This window comes from Halichoerus grypus, chromosome 4 (assembly GCF_964656455.1).
Source record: "Halichoerus grypus chromosome 4, mHalGry1.hap1.1, whole genome shotgun sequence".
NCBI lineage: Eukaryota > Metazoa > Chordata > Mammalia > Carnivora > Phocidae > Halichoerus > Halichoerus grypus.
Genome location: NC_135715.1, coordinates 178,913,719 through 178,930,686, shown reverse-complemented (window position 1 = coordinate 178,930,686; position 16,968 = coordinate 178,913,719). Strand labels below are relative to the sequence as shown.

Genomic DNA, 16,968 nt, shown 5'->3' with positions numbered 1-16,968 from the left:
CATAGATAACAAGGGCGGATGGAGAGGCAGCCTGAAATTGAAAAATTTCCTTCGGGGGCTTTGGGCTGAGCCACAGGAAGCATGGCTTCCTCCTTGAACAAGGATCTACCCCTCTCCCTTCTTTCCTTCCTTTTGTTCTTCCTTCTAGTCAAGAGGCAGCCTATGAACTGCTGGGTTCTTTAGTGTGTTTTATTTCAAGAGAAGTGAGGCGTGCGGGGAAAAAGCCTCAGCTGGGTAAGTCACATTAGTTCTTGGGGGTTTCAGTGTCTCTAGCTTTTTTTTTTTTTTAAAAGATTTTATTTATTTATTTGACAGAGAGATAGACAGAAAAGCACAAGCAGAGGGAGTGGGAGAAGCAGGCTCTGCACTGAGCAGGGAACCCGATGCGGGACTCGATCCCAGGACCCTGAGATCATGACCTGAGCTGAAGGCAGACGCTTAACCATCTGAGCCACCCAGGCGCCCATCAGTGTCTCTAGCTTTAAGATGACGAGGCTGGTGGGATGATGTCAGGGGTCCCTCTGAGCTCAGCCAACCCTCCCTTTATCTCTTCTTGACATCCACTTACGTGCCATGCTTCAAAAGAAGGGTGTATTTTATCCATGTCAGCAAAGATACTTTGCCTGCATATTCATTTGAATGTTCCTTGAAACCAAAACTGTCTGATGGCCCATGACTTATTTTATTTTCACTTGTTTATCTCTTTCTTCCCCTTGTTCGTGGAATTCCAACAGTCTGAGAATCCAACAATCAGGACTCTTCTCAGATGTCTGCATTGTACCTAGTTTATATGAAATATAATCAAGTAGGGATTTTTATGTGAAATAATAGAGAGGTAAACAGACTGGTTTCCTCCAGGGCTGTCCTCATCAGTTTTGTCAGGGTCCAGACTGAGTTTCCCTCCAAGAGTATTCTTACAAATGCCACAACCAAATTTCCTTCTTTCTGATTAGGATTAACTGCTTCCCTCATGTAAGTGCTTTCTAGTGATTCTCAAATAGCAGTATAATCATGGATTTTTTTTTTATATAAAAAAGAACTATAGAAAGCAACGTCTTTGTAATTAATCCTGATACAAAATTGTGAATGGCTTAAACAAAATCTCATGCATTTGGACAGTTCTAGGAACAGATCTCATCTACATTGCTCTAAGTAATTTGCAGAGGTACAAGAAGATTCCATCCAGCCTGTTAATTACCCCAAACTCCGGCTGCTCGCTACTCTCTCACCAAATGGGCTAGCATTTCTGAGTTCCTTTCAAGTGCCCTTTTGAAGGATTATTGTGAAACTACAGACTTTTATGTGAAATCTGTACGGATTTCTGCATGGGACATACTTAGTTAATGTTCTAAATCCACCTACCACAGTCCATTAGTTATGTAAACAGAATTAATGTTAAAACAATGTTCCCTTTGGTAGACACTAACGACATTTCTTCTTCTTAGATAATAACCATGCAATCCTTTTTTATTATTTCTGCAAGGTGTTTTTTGTTTTTTTTTTTGTTTCCAATCTGGCATATCTAACATGCCTTTAAATCTGTAAACAGGGATGCTCCTGCTGAATTTTTTAGGAGACCTAATTGTCCGGGAATAGATCCAATATATCAACCAGGTTTGTGTTTTATGTAAGCCAGAGGCCGGAGCTGAAGGGCTTAGGCTTTGTTCTCTAATCTCTTTTAGGATCATATTACCTAGCATGGAGAACCAACCATCTCTATCACAAAACATCACAACGATTGAAATGCCCTCAGCTACACCCGGGGACAGTTTGGACCAGAAAAAGCGAACGCATCCGTGTCCAGTGGAAAGGACAGGGAGAAATGTGTAAACAATTGTTTATGGAAGGCAGTGAACTTCAGAGTGAGACAAACCTGTTCTTTGTTCAACAGTGCCGAGAGGAATGTGTGCTTCCAAAACAGTGAATTGAGTTAGTTCCTGGAGCCAAGAGAACAGACGAGCCTGATATTTTACAAACTGCATCACTAAATCAAGAGGACACACAGTGCAGACTCCCACCATACACTGCTCTGCGTTCCCTTTCTCCGGGGTTGCTGTGAGGACGGGGAGGATAACTCAGCCCTCCTCCCTCTGTTTTTCTTCCAGTGCAAATGAAGTCAAGGGCGGCGCTGACAGCCCCAGGAGGCGGGCAGGCCGGGCACGGTCAGCGAGGTGCAGGGGTCCTTCCGAAATGTTATAAAAGCAGATCTGACTCAAAGGCACAAGATGAACTACCCAAACCAGGTGGGACTTGTTTCTCCTCACACGACCGAGCACGTAGGAATTTCACTTAGGTTTATGAACCCAGCGCATATATTGATTTATTTTGTGGAAAACCAACACCTTCTTCTCTGTCACAGTCCTTCGGAGCAGTTTCCTATGAATTAACGTCACTCTCGTGGGCGCTTTTTCCTTTTCAAGCTGTGTTGGATTAGAAACACGCACACTCAATAGAAAGCAGCGTGAAATAATTCAGAGAGGTACAAAGAAGGAAATAAAAATTGCCTTTACTATTCTCACACAGAAATAACCACTGGAGGCCTCGGATTTGTTTTCTTTCTCATTTATTCTGACTTCTTCAAAGGCTTCCTATAGTTTAACTTCAAAGCATCCCCTTGAACGTATGGAGGTCAGGAATTATGTCCATTTCACTGATAAGGAAACTGAGGCCCATGGAAATCCCATGACCTGGCTAGTGGGGCTGCGGAATACCAGCCGGAGAGCCCAGGCTGGCCCCACAAGGCCCCACAAGGCCTCACAAGGCCCCACAAGGCCCCTCACACCTTTCTCCTTGCTTCTGTGGTCGGCTGTGTTCCTCACAGGGGGAGAGGACTTTTTGTCCCCTCAGTGATGACAATCACACTCATTCCTCAGTCTTCACAGGTGCCCTACTTGCTAAAATTTATTCTAATCCCGAAGTCAATACTTGCCATGCTCTTGGCACATGTTCTCAGCTGAGCTCAGACAAGGGGACACTCTGCTTTCTCATTACAGCTCTCAGACTGCAAACAAGTGTCCTTTCCGTGGTCCATTTAGTGCCACATCGTTTGAAGTTTTGCGCTTTTGTCGTCGATTTTGCTGTTTAAAATGGCCCCCAGGTGTGGTGCCGAAGAGTTCCCGAGGGTCCCTAACGCACAGAGGACTCCTGTGTTAGGTGTGGTTCCTTCAGCCGTGCATCATGGAGCTGTTGACTGTGAGTTCACACGTAAAACTGGTCACGTATTGGTTGGTTGGTAAAAATCTTACCAGAAGCTCACAGATTACACCTGGGCGTAATGGTCCAGGATTTGCTAACTCGAAGTTTACAGTGACTTTGTAGAACGACCATGAGTAAGTAGAAACGGCTGTATTATTATCGTAGCTACTGCCGCTGTTGCCTAGTAATAAATGCTGTGGCCTCTCAGAGAGTTCCAGCTTACTTTTTAGCTTTACACAGGAGGGTCGGACCTTCAGTTTCTACTTCTTCCTGCTGTGGATGCTGGGGAGCTACCATTCCACTCTTAGCACCCTCAAGAGGACTGCTGGCCCCTGCTAGCGATTAATCATGGCTCCAAACTCTGACACCTGTTAACTGAAGCGCTCCTGTCTCATGCCTGGTCTTCTGGAAGCACAGGCCAGCCCACTTACAAGTTAAGGCAGGCTTGTTTCTGGTTTTGCTTTGAGAGCGTTAATGTGAGGGCCCTGAGGGCCGGGCCAGCAATCCTACTTTCATCACTGCTCCTCTCAGGAGATCTAGGGTCCCCTACACAGGAGTCCCTTAGGCGGATATGCAGGTTAGACTTCAAGCCAACAGTCATCTTTGAGAGACCGCTGACCCACTGCCAACGACGTGGATGGAGCTAGAGGGTATCTTGCTAAGTGAAATAAGTCTAAGAAAGACAAATACCACATGGTTTCACTTATATGTGGAATTTAAGAAACAAAACAGGTGAACATAGGGGAAGGGAAGGAAAAATAAAATAATATGAAAACAGGGAGGGAGGCAAATCATAAGAGACTCTTGAAAAAAAATATTTTGTTTATTTATTTGAGAGAGAAAGTTAGCAAGAGAGAGACAGCACGAGCAGGGGGAGGGGCAGAGGGAGACGCAGGCTCCCCGCTGAGCAGGGAGCCTGATGTGGGACTCGCTCCCAGGACTCCGGGATCATGACCTGAGTGCGAGGCAGATGCTTAACCGAATGAACCACCCAAGCACCCTGAGACTCTTAACTCTAGGAAACAAACTGAGGGTTGCTGGAGGGGAGAGGGGTGGGAGGATGGGGTAACTGGGTGATGGGCATTAAAGAGGGTACTTGAAGTGATGAGCACTGGTGTTATATGCAACTGATGAATCTCTAAATTCTATCCCTGAAACTAATAATACATTATATGTTAAATTGAATTTAAATTTAAAAAAAGGAAAAAAATACGTAAACCTTGTGCACAAGTCTCAGAACTTCAGTACATGACATGTTAAATAAATCAAAACATATATGCCTTTGCTTGCCCTTTAAAGAAACCTTAGTTCCAAATGGAAAAATTTACTTGATAAAATGTCTAATGAAAAGGGGAGAATATTCAGAGAAACAGCTTTTTTTTTCCCCTCAGGAAATACTAGAATCTATTTTTCAGAGAAATTCCAAATGGGACTGGTGATGGGCATCTAACATATAATGAAGTAATTCTATTGGTTATAAATAGATGTTTTGTTTTTATTTCATGTGAGTTGCAGTTTCATGATAAGGACAGTCATGTTGCTAACCAAAATAACCATCGCTAGTGAAAGATAATTTCTTATTCAATTAATCTAAAAAAAAAAAGGCAAACTAATTTGGAAATAAACAAATTACTGTGCTCTTGACACTCGTAAAGATAATTACTTACGCTTAAAAATATATATCTTTAGGGACTCCTGGGTGGCTCAGTCGTTGGGCATCTGCCTTCAGCTCAGGTCATGATCCCAAGGTCCTGGGATCGAGCCCCGCATTGGGCTCCCTGCTCGGCGGGAAGCCTGCTTCTCCTTCTCCCACTCCCCCTGCTTGTGTTCCTGCTCTCACTATCTCTCTCTCTGTCAAATAAATAAATAAAATCTTAAAATATATATATATATCTTTATAATAACCATCAGTACTAAAATGACCAGATCCTTGTGGCAAAATACAAAATATGTGCAAAGCAAACCTTTGTAGGAAGCCACCCCAACCATCCCTCTGATGAAGCCAAGAGAATGTAGTTCAAACAAGGAAATCATAAGAGGTATGAATGTATATGGATATCAGTCTTAACCATGGCGTCTGACGCAATGCCATCCATGCCTCACAAGAGCCCAGCGCGATCCTCAGCCCCCACACACTGTCACCCACATGTCTGCTGGCTGTGACCTGGGAGGAAGACAAGGGCAGTGACACAGGGAACAGATCTACCAGCCGATAGTGCTTTGAAGCAGCAACAGCTCTGAGTTCTGCTTCCTGCCACACTTAAGAAAGAGTTACAAGTCCCAGATTTCAAAATATTAGTCCAATCTCAGCTCTTTCAGACAATGAGAAGCTGGCACTGCTTACTCCCACAGCTTCTCGCTGATGAGAGGCATGGACGGCAACTCCATCGTTAACATGGCATGGTTAGGGGCGCCTGGGTGGCTCAGTGCATTGAGCGTCTGCCTTCGGCTCAGGTCATGATCCCAGGGTCCTGGGATCGAGCCCCGCATCGGGCTCCCTGCTCCGCGGGAAGCCTGCTTCTCCCTCTCCCACTCCCCCTGCTTGTGTTCCCTCTCTCACTGTGTCTCTCTCTGTCAAATAAATAAATAAAATCTTTAAAAAAAAAAACAAAACATGGCATGGTTATTCTATAACTATGACCCAGGAGTTATCTTTTGGTGTGTGTATCTCTCTAGGTGTTCCACTGGATTCTCTGTCTTCAAAAACACTAGCTCTGTATGCCAAAGCATGTCATTCCTCTTTGGTCACACTCATTAAATCGTCCAATTCCTCTACGAGGTTGGGATCCGATAAAAACAAATTCAAAAGAATTTTAATAGGAATAACATCTTTTGGGTTTTTTTGTTGTTGTTCATTTTTTCTTAAGTAGGCTCCACACCCAGCATGGTTGAACTCATAAACCTGAGATCGAGTCACATGCTCCCCCGACTGAACCAGCACCCAGGTGCCCCAATAACATCTTTTATTTTATTTATTTTTTTAAAGATGTCTTATTTATTTATTTGAGAGAGAGAAAGAGCATGAGAGAGAGAGTGCGGGTGAGGGGCAGGGGGAGAAGCAGGCTTCCCACCGAGCAAGGAGACCGATGCAGGACTCCATCCCAGGACCCTGGGATCATGACCTGAGCTGAAGGCAGACGCTCAACCAACTGAGCCACCCAGGCGCCCAATAACATCTTTTATATTTTAAAAAAATGCATTGTAAGTGCCAGAAGACTAAATAGATAAAATCAACTCTCATATAAAAACTCACTTGTACCCTAATGCTATTAGGGGAAAGAAAGGAAACTCTAGGACAAAGACACTGTTGTCATTTTTAATTTATTCATTCTGTTTTATCCAAACTGTACCACAGGGTCTGAGAAAAATGCACCGTTCTTAGATTAGGGAAAATCAACATTAGTTTTGCCTTTATATTTTTTTATGTTACTGTGTCTAATCATTTTCCTGCCTATGTTCATCTCAAAGGTCAAAATATTGCCCATAATCTGAGTGTCGTAGAATAATTTAGAGTGATACATTTATTCCAGCCAAATTGACATGGAAAAATGTCAAATGAAAAAGGCATTATGTTGGGACGCCTGGGTGGCTCAGTTGGTTAAGGGTCTGCCTTCGGCTCAGGTCATGATCCCTGGGTCCTGGGATTGAGTCCCGCATCTGGCTCCTTGCTCAGCGGGGAACCGGCTTCTCCCTCCCCCTGCTTGAACTCCCTCTTTCTCTGTTTCTCTCTCTCTCTCTCTCTCGGACAAATAAATAAAATCTTAAAAGAAAAAAAGAAAAAGGCATTATGTTATTTTTAAAAAGCATGATTTTTGTTATGCTTGGAAAAAAGACTAGAAGGAAAATACATATCAAAGTCTTAACAGTGATTACCTTTGGGGATAGGATAATTTAACTTTATTTCACTTATCTGCATTTTTATAGTTAGTATAATTCTTTCTACAGTCTCAAGAAATCAAATTTTATTTTAGAAAACAGATTAGAAATATAAGAAAAAGTGGGCTGATGAATATAGACATCCGTAAATCAGAAGACAGCCTTGAGAAGAAGACGTGATTTCTAATACAAATGGTCTTAATACAAAACTTTCTCTTTCGAGGTCTTTCCGTCAGAATGGGTAGTCAGTCATGCATGAGTGAAGCTAAGAGCTAGGCATGGCACGCTGATGACTGATTTCTTGTCATTTTTAAAGAGCAGTTTCAAGAAATCAATTGATTGCATTCTGATATACAGCAAAGATAACTGACAGTTGGGCAATTCTCAGAATAAAAATAATTAAATGAAAATATCTGAAAGCATTTCCCAGGACTTTTTTTCTTAACATTTATGTAATGCCACAAAGTTTCCTAATGGTTTAAATTTCCTAATTACATTAAAATCTTAGTACTTTGTATTCCAGACTACAAACACTTCATTGGAGATACTTAATTGTTTTCTTAGGTAAAAGAAAATAGAGTTTATCCAAAGATAACCTTTGTTTCGTCCCCTTGGTTAATGTGCATTAAGTACATTAACCTCCTAGGGTTCTAGAAAAATCTATTTTGTTTTAAGATTATTTGTTTATTTATTTGATAGAGTGAGAGAGCACAAGCAGGGGGAACAGTAGAGGGAGAGGGAGAAACAGGCTCCCGCCAAGCAGGGAGCCCGATGCGGGGCTCGATCCCAGGACCCTGGGATCATGACCTGAGCCGAAGGCAGATGCTTAACCATCTGAGCCACCCAGGTGCCCCAAAAATCTATTTTTAAAAGGAAGATTTTTTTATGGGGAAAATGTTTACTAAAATTGAAATTTTCTAGTGGCTGTGATTTATGTACTGCAAGACTATATGTCTACTCCTTTATGTTTGGCCTAAGAAACAACAATGCCATGCTGTCCTTGATGAAGAGTAAGAAAGAATCCTTCAGTTCATAATGTACTATTCAATTATTAACTCACCTAGTTAGCTGTTGAGCACCTGCTCTATGCCTGGCCTTGGAGATAGAGTGGTGAGCAAAACTCTTCCTGTCCCTTGTCTTTGAAGTAGGCCATCCTCGTGGACTCTCTGGTCCAACTCCTTTTCCGGCCACTGGCTGGAATATGGACCCTGAGTTGGCTCCATGTGTCCAGCCTTGCAGTCAAGGGTAAGGAGTCAGGTGAGGGAGTCCTCACTTAGGCTTCTGGAACCCAAGCACTGCCTTTGGGAAGAGCTTTGCACTGGCGAGAAGAGGCTCTTTGTCCATCGCAACTGACTAGCTATTTTATTCCCATTCATTCAAGGGCATGTAGGAAGCCCTAGGAGGTGTTTCGGAAGGGACAGGTTTGAGGTTATCTTTGGATAAACCTCACCCCCATCCCCTAACTGCTGTGGGCATTATCTTCATTACTGTCTTTAATGGTGTTTAACTTCACACCAGTCGAATCAAAAGCTTTAAGAGGGCAAAGACCATGCCTTATATTCCTTTGTATTCCCCTAAAGAGCTTACTTTGTACGTGGCTTTCACATAGCAAGGGTACAATGAATGTTTGTGTATGTGATTTGCCTTCTTTTGGAAAGATAAAAGCCACATGTCAGGCAAGATCAGCCAACTGCATGAGTTAAGGGTCAGAATCATGCAGATAAGTCTAAAGAGACTTATATTTCATCCTACTGGAGTTGACTGCTTGAGCACTGAATTATACTTGACCTCCTCTGTGTGCCTCTCTCATAATTCCCCCCACTCCCACCCCCACCAGTACACAAACACACAGATACACATACAACTCCCAGCAGGACTAAGAAAACGGTACAAGGCCAAATTTCCAGGTTAGATCCTTTATAACCAGCTTATTGTACCCTTAAAGATACAACACTTAAGAAAATATTAATTTATTATTTCCCCTTAAATAAGCTTCTTTTTAAGTTTTTTATTTATTCATTTGAGAGAGAGAGAGAGTGAGCGAGAGAGAGAGAGAGAGAGACCACAAGCCAGTGGGGAGAGGCAGAGGGAGAGGGAGAAGCAGATTCCCCGCTGAGCCGGGAGCCCGATGCAGGACTCAATTCCAGGACCCTGGGATCATGAGCTGAGCCGAAAGGCAGATGCTTAAACAGCTGAGACACCCGGTGGGGCGGGGGGGGGGGGGGGGGGGTCATAAATAAACTTCTTAAGCCTAGTTTCTCTTTGTTAATACGACAAAGACTCCCAGAAAGTAATCACAAAATTGCACACAGGTGATAACCTGTAAGACCTATAAGAAATGTCCTCCCTATTAAGAATGCAATCATCTGATATAGTGCTATGATTTCCAAAATTACATTCACATTGTCAGGCGATAAAATGAAGCCACATCTTAATAAATTAATCCTTAAATCACTTGAACATACAGCAGTATGATTATCTGACTTTAGAAATGGGAAAGCCTGAATTGTATGGTAGAAAAGAACTTTTCCATGGACAGCCATTTGCCAATAACTTCAAAAGGGTGTGTATAGCTTTCATTTCTGGAACATGGTAATAAGGATTCCTCTACGGTGCTTGCTACCTTTGAATATGAAAGGCTTTTGTGAGCCCTTGACTCTAGAATGAAGGCCAGCAGGCTTCATGAGGCCATGGGCCCATCCTGCCCAACATCCAAATCCCACCGCACACCAGAGGCTCCTGGATGGGGATTCAGACTGGATACAACTGTGCAGCTCCGAGAGACTCCCACTACAGAACCAAGTGCCTTCCTGCTGCAGTATTCTTCAACCAAGTGGTAGGTCGGTTCTGAAAGGAGCGGATACATCAAGTGACGGGGAACTTTGGTCCAATGAGCTACACCCTGGACCAACCTACAACTCCGGGCTCGCTGTGGATCCCAAAGCTCCTGGTGACTCAGGGACAAATGGAATAGATGGAACACTAAATCCCCTGTCACCATGTCGAGTCACCTCCCAGGGTATCAACTCAAAAGGACTGGCTGGGCAGTAGACAGTCTGCGATTTTCATTCAGCATACCAATAGAATATCAATCCACCCCCATTCTTTGCGTATTGTCTAGAAAGTTGGAATAATGTAAAAGAAAAGGAAGAATTACATTCCTAAGTGCCATTCAGAAACAGGAAGTTTACAGTCTTTTAGTCACCAGAACTAAATTAAGTCATTAATCATCCTGTTTCTAACCTAAGCCTTCTTGTCTTTAAGAACTATAATTATTTTAAAGCAAATAAATGGCAGAGATAAATAGGTGGGGAGTGTCACTGAAGCACTAGAGTTTAGAGTTTTGCATATGTGTGTGTATTTCAACAAGGCCAAAAACCCCTAGCTTTTAGAACTTTCAAATAATTCCTTTCAAAAGCAATATTTGGACAATTCTTTGCAGAAGGCAGATGGCACTAAGTTCAAAAGGAAGAAACACTTCAGTGGGAAACTTTGCCTCCTGGAGCCAAAGAAGATAAGCTTTGGGAAAGATTATTTTGGGGGAGGAAGGAGCTTAGGGGAAAGATGATGACCATCTCTACGTTCGAGGCAGTATTAATTGGAGTAAATGTCATCTGCATTTACTCGGTGAGCGTTCAGAGAACTTAGCGGTGGTCACGGGAATCCATCCTAACAAGATTAAGCATTCTTGAAAATGATCTCTGAAGCCCGGATCCTCGGCTTAACGTTAAGTACAGGAACTGCTTGTCAGTCGGATTCCTGTTTTAATACATTTTGGTCAAAGTTTTCCCAACCAGAAAAGACCAAGGCCTTTGACACATTAAAAGCAGATTCAAAAGCTGAGGTTCACCTGCAGTGTTTCCAGAGGCTCCCCGGGGCCTGATTACTGGGCATTGAAGGAGCAGGGCTCTAGCTTTGCAGCTCGGCAGCTCAAGCCACTGCCTGTCGGTCCTGGATGACAAGCAGAGCATCCTTGCCATCTCCTGGGGGTCTGTCTCCTGGGGGACCCCGCGGGCAGCGCCTAAGACTGTTTCCCTCACTGCTGGACTCTCACACCCAGGAGAGCGTCTAGCACAGAGGCTGTACTCAGTAAATATTTACTGAAAGACAAAGGAATGAACATCAGCTCTTGGGCAGCCTGGAGCCCCTTCTGAGCTATCTGGTTCAGTATCTCCAATACCTTTTCCAGATGTTTCTCAACGTCTAGGTGTCAAGGACAGCAGTGCCAGTGTGGGAGAGATGTCCTTCCCCAGAGCAATTCTCACATCTGATGGCGTAACCCATACCTCCCTGTGGGTGTTTTGGCAGGTGAACATCACACCTTCTTGTCCCTAAGCAATTTTCCTAAATGGTAAAGCTGATGTTTTCACGGTCATTTCATTTATGGTGCAGAAGGGAAAAAGTGGTCGGGACCTCATCCTTAGACTGAAAACTTTGGAACCATGGAAGGGAAGGCTCTCCAGTGTCATTGTCATCGAGGTAGCTTATCATTACAAGGTCAAGGAGTGCCTAGAATTTGCCCATTACACAAAACCCAGAAAAGAAAATACAACACTTGGTGCCTATCAAACAAAGGGCATGTAAAAAATGGCTTTTCATTTGTCAGAGCACTAATTATCCTTTGGATTTATCCTCAGAGCCAAGTTCTGCTTGTACTACAAATATTGATTTTAGTAACAATGAGCACAGCAAGATCGAGGACCAAAGAATACTGTGCACCATGAGACTTTGTTGCAGAAATGGAGGATGCATCCAGGTAAAGTCTGAATGTGATAACAAATTCACTGATAATAAAACATTTCCCTTTTCCTCTGGACAAGGTGACATTGGGGGAAGCGTGGTAGAGGTTGGAATAAGCCAGGCTGCTTTTTTTTTTTTTTTTTTAATTCAAACTAGCCACACTTTATTTTTTTTTAAAGATTTTATTTATTTATTTGAGAAAGAGAGAGCATGAGCAGGGGAAGGGGCAGAGGGACAAGCAGACACCCTGCTCAGTGGGGAGCCCGATCCCAGGACCCCGAGATCATGACCTGGGTCTAAGGCACTGAGCCACCCAGGCACCCCCTAGCCACACTTTATTTTTTATTTTTTTTAAGATTTTATTTATTTATTTGAGAGAGAGAGAATGAGAGACAGAGAGCACGAGAGGGAAGAGGCTCAGAGGGAGAAGCAGACCCCCCGCCGAGCAGGGAGCCCTGGGACTCGATCCGGGACTCCATCCCAGGACTCCAGGATCATGACCTGAGCCGAAGGCAGTCGCTTAACCAACTGAGCCACCCAGGCGCCCCTAGCCACACTTTAAATACTTGGTTGTCAAGGGACATTTCTATCACTGCAGAAAGTTCTATCTGACAGTGCAATGCATGATCTGACAGGAGGGGGAGTTCAGTACTTCACAAATCAGAAACACAGCAGTAGTAGAGACGAAAGTTCTCGCATTTATTCCTGAACCAACCTACTGGTGCAGGGGCATAGTAACAGAGAAAAATCATTTCAATGATAAAGCATGTGTATGGCCACGTAGGAAGGATGTTTACAGAGTGATAGGATAGAACGCATGATCTTCACACAACTTAATTAAATATGTGGTGCCAATTAGGTATGTCATCTCATGATGTGTGACGTTTTATAGACCCAGCTTGGTTCTTCTCCAGTGCCTCCTCTTGGAGTTGTACCTGATTTTATTACCAGTTTTCATCCGAATCCACTGGGGAATGGGGCGATTCTGCTTTTGTTTCTTGGCCAGGAATCGCTTGATTCTGAAAGTCTTGTGAGAAGACATGGCGAGAAATAGTCAGCCACACAGAGCAGGACGGCGGCGAGAAAGAGAAAAAAGCGCCAGGCTGCTTTTTAATCTTTAATGAAAGTGCCTTGAACTGGGACCAGTTCCAGCTTGCTTACAGATATCGCTGACTGATGGATGGAAAGTTTCATACACTGTCCCACTGATACACTGAGCCCCTGACGGCCCAGGAGACAGAAATGTTCTTAAGCCATAAATGTGGAAAGTGAAGACTACTTTCTTGAGTACATGCTAACACAGCCCTAAATCAAAGGGAGAACAGAAAAAAGGAGAAGAGGAAAAATGGGAACATGAAAGCAAGAAGAACACAAAGAAAGGAGAGAGAATGAGGAGCACGAGGAACAGGAAGAGGAGGTTATTGGGAGGTAATTCAAAGAGTGGATTTAGCCTAGAAGTACTAGACTTCTGGTGTTTGGTACTTCATGATGGATAATCAGGCTGGAGTCTAAGACCCAAGATCGGATCAAATACACGTGTAAGCTGTACCATGGGCAGGAGTAGCACATACCTGATCCAGACAACCAGTGGAGGTCAAGTTCATGGATGGAGGCAAAGGACCCCAGAGACCCAGATATGCCTTTTGGGAAAGACAGCTGGGGCCCCTTGCAAAAACCCAGATTCAGAAACCCTGCAATACTGTCAGACGTGAGCCGGAGTGGGCAGTGAGGAAGGCCCTTGCACCGAGGTCTGGGTCAGCTCTGAGAGGAGCCAACAGGCACATTGACCTTGATACTAAGCCAGCCTCTTCCAAAGCAGGCACTGTTAAGTCAGTTGTGGATACGATGGAAGACACTCCGAGGCTCACTGAGATGGAGAACTATGGAGACCCTCTGCAGACCGCTCCCGTGGAAATGGCGGAGAGACAAAATAATGTTGAGTCTGACAGACGTGGTTTCCAGTCCCTGATCCAGCTGTATGAGCTTGTATATAATTCACCTAATCTCTCCAAATCTCCCCTTTTTCACCTGAGCAATGGAATTTTTTTGGGCTCCCCCTCAGCCCTCAGGCACTGGAACATAGTTAATAGTCAGTGTTCATTCTGATTGGTCAGCACTCAAACCGGATCAATCGTTAAGTATTACTCCCTGGGAGTAATAATGCCTACCTTGTGGAGTTATTTTGAGAACTATAAATTATATGCATAGGGCAAGCTGTACATTGCCCAACACATAGTAGGTACTTAAATAGTCACTGCTATTATTTCATTAAAATAGTTATCACCATTGCTAATGGTCCACCATTGTCGTGGACTGAATTGTGTTCCCCCCAAATTCGTATGTTGAAGCCCTCACCTCCAATGTGACTATGTTTGGAGATAGAGTCTTTAAGGAAGTGATTAAGGTTAAATGAGGTTTTAAGGGTGGGGCCCAGGTCTGATAAGAATGGCGCCCTTACAAGAAGAGAAAAAGACACAGAACTCTCTCTCTCTCTCTCTCTGTCTGCCCGCACACAAGGGAAAGACCACAATGAGAAGGCAGAAATCTGTAAGCCAGGAACGGAGGCCTCACTAGAAACCAGCCCTGCCAGCACCTTGGAAAAAAAATAAGAAATACATTTCTATTGTTTAAGCCACCCAGCCTGTCCTATTTTGTTATGGCAATCCAAGCTGACTAATGCACTGGCTGATTGATTTACATTTGTAGACCAACGCCAGACTCCACAATGATGCAGCTGGCAGAATCCCTGACTGGTTTGTGCCCCACAATTTAGAGCAGGAAATACTCTGAATAGATTTTATTTTCTTGAGTCTAACCTCAGCAGGGTTGGAGTCTGTCTTTTGATCTATGGATCGTAAGGACTATCCTTCTGTAGAGAATTCTATGTGAATCAGAAAATCTAGGAGGGAGCCTCACAATCTCACATAATCCACATAATGATCACCTCTTTCTCTTTGGGCACAACGAGGACGGTCTTTTTCTGGGTTGTAAATCTTGTTTTATTTTTGCGGGGCTCCTCAATCCATTGTGTCAGAATATACTCATATATAGACTATCTCTGGAAGTATACACAAGAAACTAGAAATAATAACTTTCTTCAGAGGTGGAATTGAAGACAAGGTAAAATTTTTTTCATAATGTGTCTATACTTTATGCTTTAAGGAGAGTATTTTAGCATTTTAATCTCAGTAAGATTTTTTTTATTAAAGTCTAATTGACATCCAACATTGTATTCATTTCAGGTGTACAACATAATGATTTGGTATTTGAACATATTGCAAAGTGATCACCATGATAAATCTAGTTAACATCCTATTAACATATTGTTTTACAGTATTTCTTTTTATACCTCTTGAATTCAACATTGACCATATCCAGAAATAACATTTTATTGAAGAAGAAGAAGAGAAGAAGAAGAAGAAGAATGGGGAGGAGGAAGAAAGGGAGAGGAGGAAGAAGAGAGGGAGAAGGAGAAAAAGAAGAAGAGGAGGAAGAGAAGAAGAGAAGGAGGAGGAGAAGGACGAAGAGGAGAAGAGGGAGGAGAAGGGGGGGAAGCTTTATTTTGGAAATAAAGAGAAAAAGGAGGGCTTCCAAAAAGTGACACAGCAATTTTTACTCTGGGTGCACATTTTTCACATAAGGGGATTCCTCCCCTTTATTAGGGAATCTTTTTTGGAAGAGCAAAAAAAAAAAAGAAGGGAAACGCAGCTGGCTGCCTGTTCCATGGATGACCTGCTTTCCTGCCCCTGCTCAGACTCCTGCTAATCCTTCAAGCATCCTCACGCCATCTTCATCGGCTTGACATGTTCCATCCAAAGAGTCATTCCTTTTTCACATTTACATATCTCCAGGGGAACCTTGTGCTGAATCCACACATTCTCCACCCTAAGACAGACAGACTATATTCAGAAAAGGAGGAGGGACTGTCACTGATGAGAGAAATCCTCTGGTCAAGGCCACAGCCCCGCTCACTGGCTATAGGATTGGCTGCAAGAGGTGGGCAGAGTGGTCCGTGGAGAAGGAGCAAGGGCTCAGAATTCCCCCTTTTCGGTGGTTAAGACAGAGTTTGGCCCTGATTCTAATACTTGTCAGGAAAGGCCTGTGATAAATTAAATTATTGCAAATAGAAGTTGCGGACATTAGGAATTTGTGTTTAATTGGCTGCAAGTGTTAAAGACTTGGCAGAAACTTCCGCGGACAACAAATGGAACTGTGCACAGTCGGGAGCACACAGTGTCCACACACCGCGTTCCCGGTCAAAGACAGCAGCTCTGTGCTGCCCAATTCCGCTTGAAGGCGGTGACAGGGCTAAGGCACCCACTGTCCTACTTACAATGATCAGGGGAATGGCCTGGGTCCGAACAAAGAGAAAGGGCGGTCCTAACCAAGGACTGGCCACTTTCGTCCCATTTTCCGTCCAAGTCATGTCCCCTGTTAGGAAATATTCATGAGGAAACTCCTTGTCTCTCTTTGAAAATTTAACACCGAAAATAGAACATAAAATAGAGAACAAAAGAACAACATCCACAGAAATATCCATTATAGGGAAATATGAAGTTGATTTCAGGTGACTTTTTTTTCTTTTAGTGGGAAAATAGGAGCTTTCATTTTACTGAACAGGAGATAGAATAAAAGCAGAATTCTGTGAGACTGACTTTGGAATCAAAACATGGTATACTTCATTAATTTGGAACAAATTGTGCTAACTAATTTAATTTTTAAGCCAACAAGGAAATACAGTTTATAGGTTATGAGGTGATACACAAACATGTTTTTTTTTCTTAAAGACTTTATTTATTTGAGAGAGAGACCGCATGCAAAAGAGAGAGAGAGAGAGAGAGAGAGAGGGAGCATGAGCAGGGGGAGGGGCAGAGGGAGACGGAGAAGCAGACTCCCTGCTGAGCAGGGAGCCCGATGTGGGACTTGATCCCAGGACTCTGGGATTGTGACCTGAGCCAAAGGCAGACGCTTAACCGACTGAGCCACATAGGCGCCCCCAAACACGTCTTGAGCTGCTATCCTATCCACCTTACATGTGTTTACAAAGTCCACATGCATATCCCTGCAGGATTCTGTGCTCCAGTGCTCTAACATGCTCTGGTGAGGCGATCCTGGGCAGGTACTTCAGCTCTCTGAGCCTTCGTTCTCCCCTGTAGA

At 43.5% G+C, this 16,968-nt stretch overlaps 2 protein-coding genes across 8 annotated transcripts in view; both read right to left on the bottom strand.

Annotated features, from left to right (window-relative positions):
* Positions 1-12,186: 12,186 nt before the first annotated feature.
* Positions 12,187-14,858, bottom strand: LOC118539840 (large ribosomal subunit protein eL39). The gene has a single exon (XM_036098700.2). It carries the CDS (start codon positions 12,851-12,853, stop codon positions 12,698-12,700), a length of 156 nt encoding a protein of 51 aa, XP_035954593.1. The 5' UTR covers positions 12,854-14,858; the 3' UTR covers positions 12,187-12,697.
* Positions 14,859-15,064: 206 nt separating this feature from the next.
* Positions 15,065-16,968, bottom strand: part of MOGAT1 (monoacylglycerol O-acyltransferase 1) — a 101,096-nt gene continuing 99,192 nt past the window's right edge. For 5 of the 7 annotated variants that reach the window (XM_036098688.2, XM_036098695.2, XM_036098689.2 and 2 more), the window contains exon 8: positions 15,705-16,961. Coding sequence is in view for 1 of the 7 variants with exons in the window: in XM_078071362.1 (XP_077927488.1) it covers positions 15,591-15,696 (106 nt within the window). In the remaining 6 variants the exon portion in view is untranslated. The other 2 variants (XM_078071362.1, XM_078071359.1) reach the window with 2 other exon arrangements.

Coding starts and splice junctions, on each gene's coding strand:
- LOC118539840 (XM_036098700.2), bottom strand. CDS start 12,853: ATGTCTTCTCACAAGACTTTCAGAATCAAGCGATTCCTGGCCAAGAAA.